The 16,689-nt window shown below is 44.3% G+C and overlaps 1 protein-coding gene across 2 annotated transcripts in view; it reads left to right on the top strand.

Moving 5' to 3' along the window:
* znf385a (zinc finger protein 385A) overlaps nucleotides 1-16,689 on the top strand; it is a 73,748-nt gene that overhangs the window by 3,808 nt on the left and 53,251 nt on the right. The window contains exon 1 of one of the 2 annotated variants that reach the window (XM_074644387.1): nucleotides 5,715-6,310. The exons of the other annotated variant lie outside the window; for it this stretch is intronic. Within the exon in view, the coding sequence (XP_074500488.1) occupies nucleotides 6,301-6,310 (10 nt within the window). The 5' untranslated portion in view covers nucleotides 5,715-6,300. Of the gene's footprint in view, nucleotides 1-5,714; nucleotides 6,311-16,689 lie in introns of those variants that run through there. 2 annotated transcript variants of the gene reach the window in all.

Genomic DNA, 16,689 nt, shown 5'->3' with positions numbered 1-16,689 from the left:
ACGGAGACAAAATTTTGTGGCAGGGATATAGTTGACTCTTGACTTCCATGGAGATTTTTTTTGCCGCATCACTCTCAGCTGAGGAATGTCTGAGCTTTACAAATAGACTGTCATCTATGGAGGAGATAATTAATCGATGTCTTCTAAAACACGTACACAGCGTTTCGTAACAACGACTACAGGAATGTGTCAGCCTAAAGTATTTGGTTGAGTATAGGAGCAGCAGAACAGAACTTATTGTAGTGAAGTTTCAACGAGTATGAACTGCAGCAGCAGTTATGGCGCAGATGTGTGATTTGAAGGTGGTTGGAAAGAATGAAAGACACCCTGTCCTCTAGTTCTGGTGTAAAAATGTCAGGGACGTGTGAGAGTGTGACAGTCAACATCAACATTCTCCATCTCTGTAGGCAGGCGTTTATTCACAGGACGGGCACACCCACCTGTGCACACACATCTTGAATCCTCAGTCTCTCTATTTCTTTTTTTTCTCTGTGAAGATTTATTGATATGGCATTTTCATCATAAAGCATGTTGCTGAAACATAAACATAAATTAAAAGGGCTGCAACTAATGATTCTTTTCATTATAGATTCTTTTCATGATTAATCGTTTGGCTTAAAAAATGTCGGAAAGTCATGAAAAATGACGACCAAGTAAGTTAAAGAGGACCTATTATGCGTTTGGGCTTTTTCTCTTTCCTTTAGTGTGTTATATAGTTTTTTTGTGCATGTAAAAAGTCTGCAAAGTTATAAAGCCCAAAATCCACGCCAAAGGGAGTTACTCTCCCCCCACAGAAACACTGCTTCTGAACTGCCAGAAACGGCCTCGCTTGAAGTCCTGCCTTTTCTTCCATAACGTGGTGATGTCACCAAGTCACACATTTGCATAATACCTGTGTAGCGGCTAGTTTAGCATGCCCTCAAACAAAGCTAGTTTGAGCGGAGCTGGAGCAGTGTCCGAAGAGTTTGGTTCGATTGACCAATCCCAACAGGGCCAGCTGACCAATCAGAGCGGGCTTTTCGAGCTCTTTCTTGGTATGAGAAAAGTAAAATGTTTCCTGAACATTAAACCATGTAATCATGTTCTAGTAGAAACCCAAAATACAAGGCACCTGAAAATAAGCATTATAGGTCTTCTTTAAGATCAAGAAAAGCAGCAAAATCTCACATTTGAGAGCCTGAAACCATTAAATGTTTGTCATTTTTGCTTGAAAAATAACGAAGAATTCATTATTAAAATAGTTGTTGATAAATCAGTTAGTCATTGAATACAGTAAATGAAATTAAACAATTACTATCTGTTAACACTTTAATAATAAAGCGAGAATCAATCGGAAATGTGCAGCTGGCCACATTCCCTGCACATGTCCACACCTGATCAATAGTCTAAATTTAGTGAGATGATTATCCCTCACAGTTGCAAACCGATATGCTCAACTGTCAGACTTGCAGGCTCAGGCCGCTTCAAGGGGAATGCAGAGGTCCTTTTCCTTCACACTGAGCTGACTTGTTATGCTCTTAATGAAGCCATGTGTGCCAAGACACGCTCATTATTTGGTCAATATAGAAAGTTACCTAAGATTTCATAGTCTAATAAGCTGTGATTTATTGTCTGGTAGCTTTAGTAAATGCTTTGCCACGTTATGAGGGGAAGTGATGCCCATTGCTGGCCTCACCCCCTCACCTTTAACCTTCATGGTCAGTCTCTAAATTCACCACCACGGTGCCAGGAGACACCCAACTCATGATATACGACCTAGGTGCGAACTCTATCAACACACAGAAATCCTTTTTCATGGCACCATGCAAACAAACTGCAGAAGAAGAAGAAAAAAGACTGAACTAACGTTTCTGGAAAGCCACATACCGCCAGCGGGCCTCATGAAATACGACTGGAATTTATGCTCAACAGAAGTTGCATTTTTTGACACTGCGTTTGAGCTGCTGTTGTGTGGAGGACTTGAGTTACAGTCTGTCTGGCAGATTTCAATGAGTGTAGATTTACTGTTTTTCCTCCGCAGGGAAGAATGAGGAAGACAGATCATGGCGTTATATGAATGGAAGAGTTTGATGTCCCTCTCCCGCAGGTTAGATAAATCTCTCGCAGGCTGTTGCTGCACATCAGCAGACAGTCCTTATTATTAAGTCCTTCATACTCAGCAGGCATTCCTTTCACATTTGAACTGCTGCACTCAGGCTCTTTGACTAGATCACCATAAAAATACTTCCAGTAAGGATACAGCTTTGTCAAGTCTGTTGTCCAGATAGTGTTCTGCATGAGTAAGGTATTTCTCCTTCAGTCTGACAGGCCATCAATACAATACCAGCTGTGCCTCATGTCTGTTTGGTCACCGCATGTGTTGACATGACTCTCGGAACATATTAGCATCTCAGTTTACATGGCATCGTTTTCACTTTTCCAGACTGCTGTCCAGTACCAGGGTCACTAAAGCTGGAATATTTAGACAGATTCCCACAGTCTGTTTACAGGTAATTCATCCCGTGTTGACAGGTTTACACCAGTAGAGGGCAGCATAGGTTAACCACTAATCACCATCCAGGCTCAGCAGTGGTGTTCACAATACTGAGTCCTCTCTCTCCCTGATTTCACACTATGTGTCTATGCTTCTATTAATCACATCATGGGATGTCACACTTAAATCTTTGGACGAAAACTGATCCTCATAAGGTTATTTTAGGGCTAAGACTTGGTGTCAGTGTTAAGGTGAGAATAAAGTTGGAGTAAAGTCTGGTCAAGGTGGGATAAGCCTCCGGAGAATGAATGTGAGTCAATACACAAATAACAAAAACAAAGTCAAGATTCATGATTCAATAATTTATTGCCATGTCAACCGCTGTTGATTAGGAATTTGTTGTTGTTGTGAGCTCAACAACAAAACATATGATCACATAACACACAAAACAAAACATACTGCCACAATAACAATTCAGTAAGCATACAATAAATGCAAAAGTGTGGGTGGAAAGGTGGCTGACTGCGGGAGAGTGAGGAAGTCACTTATCTTACTCAATCTCAGCATCATATTAACGGTGGCCCTGAGGTGCAAAACACAACAATATTGGACATAACAAAATAGAAAACAAAACAGGAAGTAAAAGTGAAAGTCTTATTTATTTTTTCATGCTTTATTTTAATGGTCTGTTATGTCTGAATAACATCCTAATAATTTCCTAAAAAGTTTCCTGAAAATAATTAAAATAATAATAGCAATAATAATTATAAGTTTGTACTTGTATATGGAAAATAAAAATAGTCTTCAATTGATACATTTCTGCTTATTTAATTCCAATTGATTGCTTGTATAATCAACAGATTATTTTGGCCAGAGCACAGCAGGTCAGCTGAACATGCAAAAAATGAAAAAAAACAAAACGTTTTTATCGATCATACAGTTCAACATATATGAATGATAATAAATGAATGGTTTGAACGGGGCAGTTTATTACAAATTACACAATTCTTAGAAATGATTTGGAGATTACAGACCTGTAAAATAAACCATACTACCATACCATACTCTCTTTCTCCCCTCACTTTTGAAGGAGCATTAGTGAGTGAAGCACCTCTAGCGAGTCAAGTGGATTGCAAATGAAATAATGTTAGTTCATTATTCATTTAAGGTATATATACCCCTGGTGGCCACTTAACTTGTGTCCCATGATGACCCCCCATCCAGAGGTGATGGAGGTCATCCTAAGAATGATTGATCTGTAGCCAACGGCAAACGGAGGGATCTAATAGCCCAATTTCCTCCCCTCCTTTCCTTTCGCTTCTTCCTGTTTCTCTGCTCCCGTACCTGTCCAATAATGCCATCTGTCTTCCCCCCCAGTGGCCTTCACCCCACCCCCGTCTCCTCACTCCTCTCCTCTCCTCTGTCCTTCCTCCCTCTTCTTACCTATAGATGATACAGGATCCCCACGCTCCGATTTCACCCTCTCATCATGACATCCATTACAGTGGCGCTGGGCCCTGGGCCCCCGCTGGCCCGACAGCACATTAGCACTCGGCCCATTGAACGCCAACAAGGGCCGGCTCTGAATTATTGATACCAACACAACTAATGAGGAAACCCTATCTCAGCTCTTTTGCTGACACACAAACACAAACACACACACAAACACACACACACACACATAAATGCTCATGGAAGGACTTGCACGCATTGCTGTATTGATGATAACTATTGTTCAGGCTGCTAGTGTCCCATTTTCAAAAACTAATATCCTCAGCGCTCGGTCCATTTCCTGCAGACACTGTGAGTTTGTGCGTTCGATCCGAGGAGCCACGGGCTGAAATTCCTTTTCTAAACTGTGTGTTTGTCCTTTTGCACCATAAAACGTTTGCTCCACATCTGCGAGCTCATTATTCTCTGCGTATAACTGCTTATTTTTTTTATCACTGCTGCAGGTGTTAGTGGCGGTTCTGAAAGTGGGAGTATTTTTGCGCATGAGCCACCATATGTTCCATAACACCAGCGGGTTTTAGTCATTGGATTTCACCTGAACTTGTAAGAATTTGTGCGGGTGTTTGTGGCCCCTAAGTCTACCAATGTTTACATGCAATGGCTTAAACGTGTGCAGTGGAGCTGCTGTGCAGAGAGGTATTGGAGGTGTCAGCCAGCCTCCTTAGTATTCACTCCAACACCCTGTGACTCACAGCCTCAGCCGGAGAGCGTGAGAAGGAAGGGGGGGTAGAGATAGAAGAGAAAAAGCGAAGCGGGACAAGAGGAGGCAATATGAACATCAGGCATCATTTTCTGTAGCCCCGGGCTCACGTGTTTGTATCTGTGTGTTTGCAAGCTTGCCCGCCCAGGGGGATTAATTTTTTGACAGATTTGTTAAGCCTTCTCTTAAGCACCGAGCTTCTCAATAACATCGAGGCTCTGTGATTTTCAAAAGTCTCTCTCTTTGGCTATCTTCACAGGGGAGACAGAGAGAGAGAGAGCAGTGGTTGGGCATGACAGCAGACGCTGTGTGAGTGGTGTGGAGGAAGTGGACCATAAGCAGCTGGCTGTGAAGCTCCTCTTCAATTAGTGGCTGCATTGCTGTACGGTCCGCACAGTTTTAATTCTCCGCAGCTCTTCTCCCGTGTCCGACTCTGTCTGTCTTTGTCTCTGCGTTCCATCCTCCCGGTCGTCTCTTCTTGTCACTCCACGTCTCTTCATCCCTCTGTCAGTTGTATTTAGTTTAATCTCTGCCCCTCCTTCTTCTGCTTCCTCCGCTCTGTCGCTTTCTATTTCATCTCACCCCCCCCCACATCCTCTCTCAACTCCACTCCCAGTCTAAATTCCAACCCTTTCACGAAAACACAGTGGTTGATAAAATGCGTAACCTTGCCTGGGCAGGTTAGGGAGAAAAAGGGAGAACGGATAAAAGGTTAATCCTTTAACAAGTCCTCATACACATGGAGTCAAAGGACAGAGAGGAGGGGGTTAAACAGCAAACACAATAAAACAGATCTGACAATCGAGCTAAGGGGGAGGTGGGGGAGAAGAATATGGGAAATGAGAGGGAGAAACAGTGGTTACAGGGGGGAGACGGCATTTTCAGTCAAGCTGACTTCCACTCTGCATGATGACAAGTGTCTGCCGCTGTTCCCATTGGTCGAGGCTGTCACCAATCAGAGCAGAGGCATGTAAGGTGCCTTTAGGTTATACCCAACCCCAAAAACAAGAGAGAGAGAGAGTGGGAAAGGGAGACCAAAGCAGCCAGGCGCCGGCTTTACAGTGCAGTGAAGTCTCTGTGAAATGACACAGTTGAGAAGAAAGTGCTTGTCAGCTGTTTGTTGGAGACCACTACAATTCCTCCTGGCTGCTGTGGAGAAGAAGCCTGGTAGCCTCCCACTGTGATTGGCTGTCACACTTTAGGCTCCCCCTCCTCTTCTCTGACTCCCCTCTTCTCTCTCTCTCTCTCTCTGCTTCTAACCCTCTCCATACAGTCCTCAGGCTTACCTGAGCCACAACTGCAGAAACGCTGGACCCCCCTCCTCCACACACACACACACACACACACACCTCGTGCTCTCTCTCTCTCTCACACACACACACACACACACACACACACACACACTCAGCTTTTCACCTGGAGAGGGCATTCGCAAGGGAAGGCATGTGCAGCAGCAACAGCAGCAGTCTCTCCTCACATCTAGCGCTGCCTCTCTGAGTTGCCTCTTTCTGGAGAGTGGAGAGGAACTCTGAAAAAGAGATTTTGGAGCCATCGTCCCTTGGCGAAAGCAGGCGAGACGGGGGGGCAGTGAGGGACACCAAAGGCAACGTACATCATGATTTTGGGTGAGTTGCCTTTTTTTTTTTTTTTTGTTGGTGCATGGGGATTTTTGGAGAGGTCAATCATGTCGTTGGATCACTAATCCCTACTTAAACTTGACCACCAGCAGCTCTCTTGTATTAATAGTGAGCGTGCTCTGCTTGGTATCCATTCCACAGAGACATCTGTCAATACTGAGCTCCGGGATGAGCATTTTAAATCATGGTTAGTGCGTGTAATTACGATAATAGTGTGCCATTAATATGGCAGGTGGGAGTGATGACAGGGAAGGTCAAAGTGTGTCATTATGGACTGTTTTGGTCACGTGACTACCATTCTCATGTCATGCTAGAAGAGGTGAAGAGACAAATGCTGGTTTCGTACCAATCCTCAAGTACATATGTATTTATTTTGGGTATTTGTTACACTAGTTTCTACCAAACCTTTCCATATCACCCTGCAAACCAATGATGAGCAAACGGGTCATCACACAAATGGCATTTTTTTAAAAGAAAAACCTAAAAGATTCAGTCCTCAGTTTGCTTTTAGTTTATTATACAAGGTTGTTCTGTTCTGAGTCAGCCAGCACTTTCTTCGTCTTTAGTATTCTGGTCTCATAGTGGCTATGTCTGAGAGAGAGGGGGTTCTGTGTGGTCTCTGTGCTCCACATACTCAGCTTGTACATCCATACAGAGGATGGGAGCTTGTCACTGTAAGTCCACAGATATGACCGATAATGCTGCTTGGTGGGTAGAATAGGAAGAACGTGTGTGTGTGCGTGTTTAATAAGCAACGCAGTGCGTGTCAGCTATGTGAAAGAAAGTGTTCCTGAGTCCTCTGAATTGTGTGTGTGTGAGACTGTGTGAGGTCATGGTGTGTGCATTTGTTTTAAGTGTGCGTGTGTGTGTTGTGTGTGTGTGTGTGCTGCTATGTCCTCTGCCGGAGAGGCCGCTTTGTTTTAACGCATGCCTGGGCTGATTCAGGCGCAGCTCTGCTCCTCTGCTCTCCCGCCAGGCATGTTTTTCAACCAGACATCTCTAATGATTATAGGGAGTCATGTAGTCTGAGGTGTGCAGAGTTTGAAGTGTGCACATTGAAGGATATGTATTCCCGTGAGCTAAAGCGAGTTGGTAAAGTTAATGTGTATGAGACTTTCTCACTCTCAAGTTTTTCTTTTGTTTTATGGTCATTCTGTCGGTCTTGGCAGTAGCTACATATCCAGTTTCTGCTGCCGCTGGTCAAAAGGGAACAATTATCTGACTTGAGCCTCATTTAACAGTTAGACAAGCACCGTCTTGATCAGGGTGCAGGTGGTAGCAGCTCCCGTAAATGGTATTTGGCCAGGATTTGCCCTCAACCACAGCTGCCTAACGAATACAAACAGACCAATGGTTTGAGCTTGTAGGGTAGTTATTACAGTGCGTATTTTAACTGTTTAGTTGTGGTCGGAGTAATAAAACATGGAATGTGAATTCTGCTGTGCAGTGCTATGAATTCTGCCCGAATGCTGTCACTACCAGTTCACTACATGCACTGAATGGTGCTTAAAACGGTGATAATGTAGCTCGGATACACCAAATATGTGTTTTTTTTCATCACATCATGGTCTATAAATTCTTCCCCCCCTTCACACCGGCCAAAAAAACAAGCAGAGCTAGACTTCTCCTCATTAAGTTGTCACTCAGATAGCTATCTTCCATTATTTCTGTCTGAACATTGAGATTTCCCAGTGCCTAACATTCTGCTCCATTTGCGTGATGATGTGGCTGCTGAGCGATTTGACATTTCTGCCGTTCCTCCACTGAAAAGGGTAATGTCATTGTAATGACCTTTACAATTTTGACGGCGGCTGATCTGGACCTCCAATCAGCAAATTTCCTGATTCAGCTCAGTGATATGAATCTGCAAGGTTGTGATAATATATATCTCTGACAAATGGCAATATCTATCATTAAAAAGAAATTGATAATAAAATGTGATATGTGTGTGTACGGTGTGAGTACGCCTGCACATCACCACATTACCAGCTGTGTCTGTAGGGCTATTAATCTCTTCCTATCCTTTTGTTTTGTATGACCTTGAGCAAACGACCTTTCCCAGTGAGCCTCTGTCCTTGACGTTGCATTCACAAGTCCATGATAACTAGCTTTCGTAGGCAGTCCGGGCCCCTGGCAGAGGTCTTTGGCCGCCGTGATAGCGATGACAGTCCTGATGCTGATAATGGCAATGGATGTGTGTTTGTGCTGTACAGCACAGCGAGCTGTATACAAAGCCGCGGGCAGCCGGTTTAGCTCTCTGCCTGACATGGGCTCTGCACCAAGTTAGGGGCATGGGGCTGCTGCTGCTGCTGTTTATGTATTAAAACGTGTCTGTGTTATCTGAGCCAAGCAGCGGCAGAACAATGGCAAGCTAATGGAGAACATGATCACCGGGCTCCCGTTGACGTAGAGCCTCTCGATTGACGGTGGCGTCGTTGTGATCCGCCGCCATGTTGTCTAAAAATCCGCCTACGCATTCTCGCTGATGCCTGAAGGGAGCTCCTGGTATGGAATCCGCTTTTAGATAAGACGTTCCTATCACGTCCCCTCACTGTCACCCTAAATGCTGCATGATCACGGTCTGACAAGCATTCCTGGGATGTTCCACTTTGTTAGCTTCATCTCAAAGTTTTTTTGGGGGGGAGCCTCAGTCATGATCAGTTCATGTTTGGATGTTGTTTCATGTCTCATCTGTCTTGTCTGTTTGAGTAGGAGCTGACCTCCTGAGCTCAGGGCCATGCAGTCTGTCTGTCTCTTTGTCTTTGCGTTTTGTGCGCCCACTCTGGCCTCATCTGTCTTCATAAAGTCTGTTGACCTGTCTGCATAGCTATTGCTCATTCCATTCACCGAGCTCGCCGCCCGCCCCCCCTTTCCTCTAACACACACTCACCTGGTTCCACAGGTCAGCTCGAAGAGACACCGGAGAACGCATCTTTGAGCACATCAGCAGTCTTTCCCCTCTGTTTTCTCCATGACTGCTCTGCTCTCTGTGTTTATGTCAAAGTGACACAGTAATTATAACTCCTTAATGAGCCAGATATTTGGTATGCATGGCACAGTTTGTTCCGTTAGGCCTCTTTGCATATCCAAGATATAACTGGAACGCTTTTGTGCCGAGGAAACTTGAGATTTCTGCAGTGAAACATGCTCAACAAACTTGGCTACTGCTGAGATATAAACTTTCATAAGTGATAAGCACCTGTCAATGCTAAATCTCGCCAAGTCAATCTGCAAACTCACAGCTAAAAATTGGCTGTTTGGTTAAAACTCAATATGTACATTTTTCTAGCAGCTAGGCTTCAAATTTCATCAAGTTGTTTTGCAGAATATCCCGTTTCCATTCAGTGGGTATATCTTTTTCTGGCAAGTAGGGGGGATGCTGTGACATAGTGCTGTGTGATGACTTCACTGCACTTGACCCAGTTCACCTTTCAATAGCTCCTGTATGTGGCACACCACTCAGTGAGGAAGACTTATTCCCATAATCGTAATTAGAATAGGCCACATATCTCAGGAGTGACCTAGGGTGCAAGATTAATGTGACACTCTGCTGTATGTGTGTGTGTGTGTAGGCTGTTCTCATACACTGTTCGTAGCTATACCTACGCAAAGTGATGCACTGTAATTCATATACAGTATATCCCAGGAAATCAATTTGTTTGTAATTCACGTAATGGTGAATCAGGAAATAGAAATAGTGTCAAACACTTGTATGGAGGAGGTCAGGGTGGATGGGTGGGTCAAAAAATAACCGATTACACTGTTGTCAGGCTATTAAATAGGCATTATAGTCGCCATAAGCCCCATAGATGTGGGTCAGTAGGGGCCTACTACACCCACTAGTAGGTTTTTAGAAGTGAAGTTGTAATTTTTAGTTTCATTCAGTTTTCTATGTTAGATTGGTTGCTTTAAGTTTCATTTTCACTTTTACAACGTAGTAGTTCCCTATGACCCACATCTATGGTGCTTATATATTAGAGACTCATAATGTCTATTTAATGGCCTGATAACAGTCGAATCGGGTGGCCCAGGAGACTGGCGTTCATGTCCCGTGTGAAACCATAAGTTAACGTTCATTTATTTTTCATGTAACTGACATATGTAAGTAATGCCACTTCCAGAGTTATTTTAAGCCAAACCACGAGCTTTACTTAAACCTAACCCAACTAAGTAGTTACGCCGTTATGAGAATACGTTGGTGTGTGTGAGATGATGTATAAGTAGAAGAGGCAGCACTCTTTCTCTTCTTTCTCCAAGTCTTGCGGAGAGGACTCCTCAGTCAAAAAGCTCCTCCCTCTCTTCTGTAGTGCTCCATTTGTTTATGCTGGAGTGACTGTGTGTCAGCAGGTTGTCAATACCGTCTGTAAGAGACTCTAATGAATAGGCCTGTTATTGGACTGGTGGGAAGGCAACCCATTGTGTCTGTGAGTGCATCTGTGTGTGTGTGTACATGGCCCATCAGTGTGTGTAACACTGCAGAGCAGAGGGAGGTGGAGGTGTCTGTTCTGCTCTGACTCCCACTGCTTTACCGGCCCCACTGCAGTGCCCTCTGTCACACACCGTTCACTAAAAGTAAAGGCCAGGGCAGCGCAAGAAGAGCACGCACGGTTTCATTTTGTGAATTGGACTGATGAGGTCTTTTCTCACTCCAAACACACACTGAATGTAAACACGATGCAGCGCTTTGAATAAAATGTACAGTTTACGCGACACACACCAGTGCCGGCACCTGCCGCCGCCACCAACAGCCCGCTGCTGCTGCTCTGTGAAGCACAGAAATGCACCTGTGCGTGATTATGGTGTCACATTAGTGCATTCACCAAGGCAGCCCGGCTGACTACTTACTGGGGATCCTGGGGCTACAAGACACCTGGGAGTTGAAGCCTGGAAAATGTTCTGTATGCTTCAGCAGTCACTCTGATCACAAAGTGGAAAGAGGCGCAGATGATTCTTCACACTGCAGCTCTCTAGTGTTTGCAGCGGGGCACCGTTGCTTTTATCATGCTAAATATTTATTGTCATCTACTTTCCTGATGACTTTGCAATACTTACACTGAAATTTTTATATATCTTATTGATATCTTGATTGACCTTTTTTTTTTTTTTTTTAATGTTCATGTATTGTGACATTATTCTCTCAACCCGATATTACACCAAAGCATGTAATAGACCCCCTGTCCACCAGAGGACAGCGTGTCAGTGTCACGTTTTGCTTCGCCAAGGCGTGAATATTACACACGTGTATGAAGGTGCAGTACCAGCAGGGGGCAACAAAACCCCTAAGTTAAGTTTAGGAAAAACGTCTTGGTTGGGCTTAAAATAAGTAAGTAAACTAAGTAAAACTCGTACGGAAACAATGTAACATAAGTATGGAAAACATAAAAAAACGTCACTAAAAAAAACAACACTAACGTGCTTAGAAAACAAAACACCAGTCTCAAACACCAGTCTCCAGGTTGAAAGTCCTGTGTTTGTTGGACCCATCCACTTCTCCTCCCGACCGCCATAAGCAGTTTCTCTTCACTTTTTTATTCTACGTCACTAGCTCTGAGTGTAGCATATTTACGCGTATGCATTTACATTGTTGTCAGTACAGACCATAGACTGTATGCAAAGTAGATGAGGCTTTTGCCTTGTGCATTATCGTGTCGGGCTGGTTCTTTAGGACATCCCATGCATTTAGTTCTTGGGAACTACAAATGAGTTTAACTATATTTTCAATGTGTACTTCCGTGACATAGTACAGGTGCACTCTTTTGCTCACACAGGTGTTGGATTACCTCGTGTCAAACATTTGTCCTGATGAAAGTCTAAAGACCAAAAGTCTGGCTTTATTATTATTATTATTATTATTATTAATAAATGCTTGCATTGTACTCAAGTGTGCACATCCTTCTTTTCTTCTCTCTATAACAGAAAGGCTTTTTAGAGAGTGAAACAGTTGGGATAGAGCCGTGACACAACTGTGATACTAGCATTGGTATTAAAATACCACTCAAATACTGACAAGAGATCAAGGATGTATGCAGACATAATCAGGTTTAGAATTTCATGTGTCGTACAAATGCAGGTGCACTGTAGAGATATGAAAAGACGTATCCGCTAGCTTCAAAGCACCTCTTATTTGTATGTTACCCTGTCATCTTTCCCCTTTTTTATTAAACACAACCATCTGCTGCTGCAGGGCTTGAAATAGCAGAATGCTATATGTCAGAATTATAAAAATATAAGAGGTGCATGTTCAGTCGATGTCAAATCCAGCCCTTGTGTTTTCTCTCTCCTGCTCATCAAATGTTAAAAGTCAAACTGTTTTATTGATCAGCTAACGTGATGATTCAGTAACAGCGTTGGAGGGTGCATGAATAACAATTTCCCAAACAGTGGCAAAGCATAAGAAAGGTTGAGCAAAGCTTACGTTTGGCGTCGATGGATGTTGCATTAATCAAGCCTGCTCTATTTCTGTGAGCTCAGAAGAGAAGAGGGGTAGAAGAGTAGGGGGAAGAGAGAGAGAGAGAGAGAGAGAGAGAGAAAGGCAGACAGATAAAATGGAGTGAAAAGTGTCCTCATGAAAGAGAATTAGCTCCATCCAGCTCTTGGGGTGTTGGGGGGAGGAAATTCCTCTGAGTGCGGTTGAGATAGGGTTTCACACGAAGACCAAAAGAGAAATCAATTCTCCTTGAGATGCAGCAAGGTCAATTCATAGGGGCATGGCTAGAGATGAGGAAGCTAAAGGAGGAGGAGGAGGTTGATGAAGCAACCAAAGAATGGATGAGCGGGATTCAGCGAGTGGTGTAGGAGGAGAGAGACTTAAGGGAGCGTTGCAGGGATAAAGGCAGAGAGGAAATGAGCAAACGGCAGTGGGGTGACGATCTTTCGTTTCTAAAGCTGGCCCACGGGGAGGAATAGATGCTCCCGTCCGGCAGCAATGCATTGAGCTGTAGTCTCTCTGTATCATCTGACTCATGCAAAGGGGAAACGTGAGTATGTATCTGACACACTGTTGGGAATGTCACCCTACAGCCCTGCATGAACTTTACTTATTGCCACAAGGACATCTCCTCACTGTGACCTCATCCACCCAAACAGCTCTCACCTTACTACCACGGGGTTGCAGGCACAGACACAGAATGACAAGCTTTTGCTTCCAAGAAGCCTTGAGCTACCTTTTAATCCTCAATGTTACATGAACAGCTCAAAATAGCCTAATCTCCACCCATAACGCCTTCCCACTGCCAATGTGTGTATAGTGGCGGATGGGATGCAGGAAAGCTTGGTGATAAAAAGGTGGCAGTAGCTCAGACCTGCCCTCTGTGGCATCTTGCCCACTCACAGCTACTGTAGCTACACAGCTATAGCAGAAGAGCGCTTTGGAAAAAGGTTTAGTTCAACATTTGGACGAGAGCCGGGGAAGCCTCACTAGCAGGTAGTTATGGGATCTGCGTGGCGTAGGGCTTAGTGCAGGCGTCTGGTATGCACACCTGTCTCCACACAAGTTGTTCCCTGAACAGGCAGCCCTACCCCTCAGAGAGAGAGAGAGAGAGAAATAGAGAGAGAGGAGGAGGAGGAGAAAGGGCTCTGCCAGGACCTGCACCACAGCTCCCTGCACCTGCCTGCGGGGAGTGGGGGGAGGAGAGAGGGAGGATCGGGAGGGTGAGGTGTGCCAGAGGTGTGGATTAGAAGGCTGTAAGGGACACAGGGGTAATGTGGTATCTGAGGTCATCCATTTACAGCATGTTTGTTGGTGTTTGTCACACGTTGTATTTTAGGCTCCTTCAAGGTCAGTTCTTGCGTACATTTAGTGGAGCGATTTTTGTGCTTATATGAAGATCAAAGTGTGGAGATTGTAGCTTCAATGCCCCACTGTCAGTTAGGGGTGTAAGAAAATATCGATACACACGAGTATCATGATATTATGTTTTGCAATCGATTCTCCAAAACGCTGTGTCGATTTTTAATTAAATCGCTGGCGGACCTGGTCGCTATTCTGTCTTTCGGAAGTTGGAGCATGCTCAATCTGTGTGAGTGAATCATATGAAACTAGAAAACCTAAGGAATCCAACCATGTCATACTTGCATGTCGCGAAGGAGGCTAAATAACGCTGCAAACTTACGCTAAATTTTGGCAAGGAAAAACTGTCATACCTCAATATATGTGAATGAAAATGGGTTCTATGGGTATCCACGAGTCTCCCTTTTACAGACATGCCCACTTTATGATAATCACATGCAGTTTGGGAAAAAAACCAAGTATTTTTTTGCATGCAGTAAAAATATGATATTTTCACCTATTCTAAAATTATGTATTTGAATATTTCTGCATACTGGGGTCCCTTAACAGTGTTAGAATTGCATAAATTGGTTATGACTGAAAAGTTGAGACTCTTGTGGATCCAATGAATCCAGCTGTATTCATGTGTAATGATGTTAGTCCCCATAGTAGCCATTTCACATGGTGACGTTTTTACTCAGATTTAATACATATGGTGTGTCTTTATACTATGACAGTTTTTCTAAGATTAGATTTGAAAAAAATCGCAATATATTGCCTTGCTTACAGTATTGCAATATATTGGATCGTTACCCCTGTATCATAATACGTATCGCCAGATTCTTGCCAATACAAAGCCCCACTGTCAGTATCTCCTAATGCAGTAGCGGTCTGTATATTGGGATACACGGATGGGTGAACTCCTGCTCCAACACAGCTCCCAGCTACTGAAGCTCAGACAGGCTGGTAATGTGGTTCAAAAGAGCACTGATGAAATGAAACAAATCGGAGGCAGAGAGGAAGAATGGAAACGAGCATTTCCATAAAATTAGCATAGTCAGGATCGGTGCAATTGGCCCGATGAGACGGGAATAACAGCACAAACATAAGCGACTTCACATTGCATTCTTCACATCTGAATAATGTCGGTTAATGTTTGGGCTTGTAATGGGATTGCTTATTAAAGTAGCATCGGGGGTATGACAGCGTGTCAGAGCACAGCAGTATAGCCGGCCCGTATATGCATTGCAACAGCAGTGTTTCTGCCTCAATCCCAAATTTTCTCATTTGGGCCCGTGATGGCATGCGTAAATGTGAGAGATTGTATTTACAGTAGCACTGAGGATGGTTTTTGTCTCTGCGCTGGGCCAATAATCACCAGCCAGCCACCGCCACAAATCTTCATTAGAGGATTAGCCGGCGGGGAGACAGCTTGTGTTCTTTTGCTTTTATTGGTGGCCCATTCGTCCAGCGCTTTCAGCCTCAGCTTCTCCCCTCCCTGTCTCCTCTGCTTAAACCTGTGAACACAGCCGCACTCTCACACCACATCCACACCTATACAAACTCTTTTACTTTATCTCCTCTTTCAGTCTCATTCCATCTCTGTCTTTCTCCCACATATGCTCAAACCCACATGTACATAACGTTCACGCATCCTGTCAGATTGTTCCCCTGTGGTGCATCAGCTGCCCCGGTGGGCACCCATACTCAAGACAGAACAAATTAAGGTCACAGCGGGGAGAGCCGAGCCGGCGAAGGACGACGGCATCTGCCAAGTGTATCTGTGTGTATGTGCGTGCCTGTATTGTTTCCTCTCTTCTGACCTCTAAAACAGTGGCATGACTCCAGAGAGAGCTGTTGTCAAACGCCAAGAAAAAGTGACCCTCATTGCACCATTTTGCAGGATAAAAGGTGTCACAACCTCCCTTTGAATTCAGGCTTGAAAACAGAGGGAAGAATGCTCTTTTGAAGGCTCTTTGATAGCACCCGATGAAGACTATGACGGGATTTAGATTCCCTCTTGTGCCAGTTGGGAGTGTTGTTCTGTTTCTTTCTTGTCACACACTTTGGTGGTGAGCATACAGCAGCCACGGACAAGTGGTGGGAACACACTGACTTTTACATCTTTATATATCCTGTTGCTGCGCCTATTTTGCTCCTTGATAGCTCCGTTATCATACCGGCTGGTCCCGGTGGGGTCCAGATTGAAGCTCCAGAGGGCTCGTCTCTGCCAGCCCCGGGGCCTCAGACCTCCCCTCAAGGGCAATATCGTATTCTGCCTGACTGTGCGCGCCTGTGTAATCCATAGCTGCAGGGAGGGTGACCTTCACAGCAGGCAGCCTCACAGCAGGCTGCGACACAGCCACTCAGGGAAGAGGACAGGCCGGGCAAAAAGGGTGCTGGGGGCAGGACACGGCCGTTCTTAGATAATTACCCTTTCATATTACACTCTACGTGTGGTTGCTCTCTCTCTCTTTCATTAAACAGTATGATGAATATTAAAGTGTTCTTTTCCAAAAGGCTGAGTTTTAATTTAAAAAAAGAAAAGAACACATCTGCATTTAATTTCTATATAACGGATTCAGTTTATATATATATA

Source organism: Sebastes fasciatus, chromosome 8, assembly GCF_043250625.1.
Source record: "Sebastes fasciatus isolate fSebFas1 chromosome 8, fSebFas1.pri, whole genome shotgun sequence".
Lineage (NCBI taxonomy): Eukaryota > Metazoa > Chordata > Actinopteri > Perciformes > Sebastidae > Sebastes > Sebastes fasciatus.
This window is presented reverse-complemented; position numbering and strand designations above follow the sequence as displayed.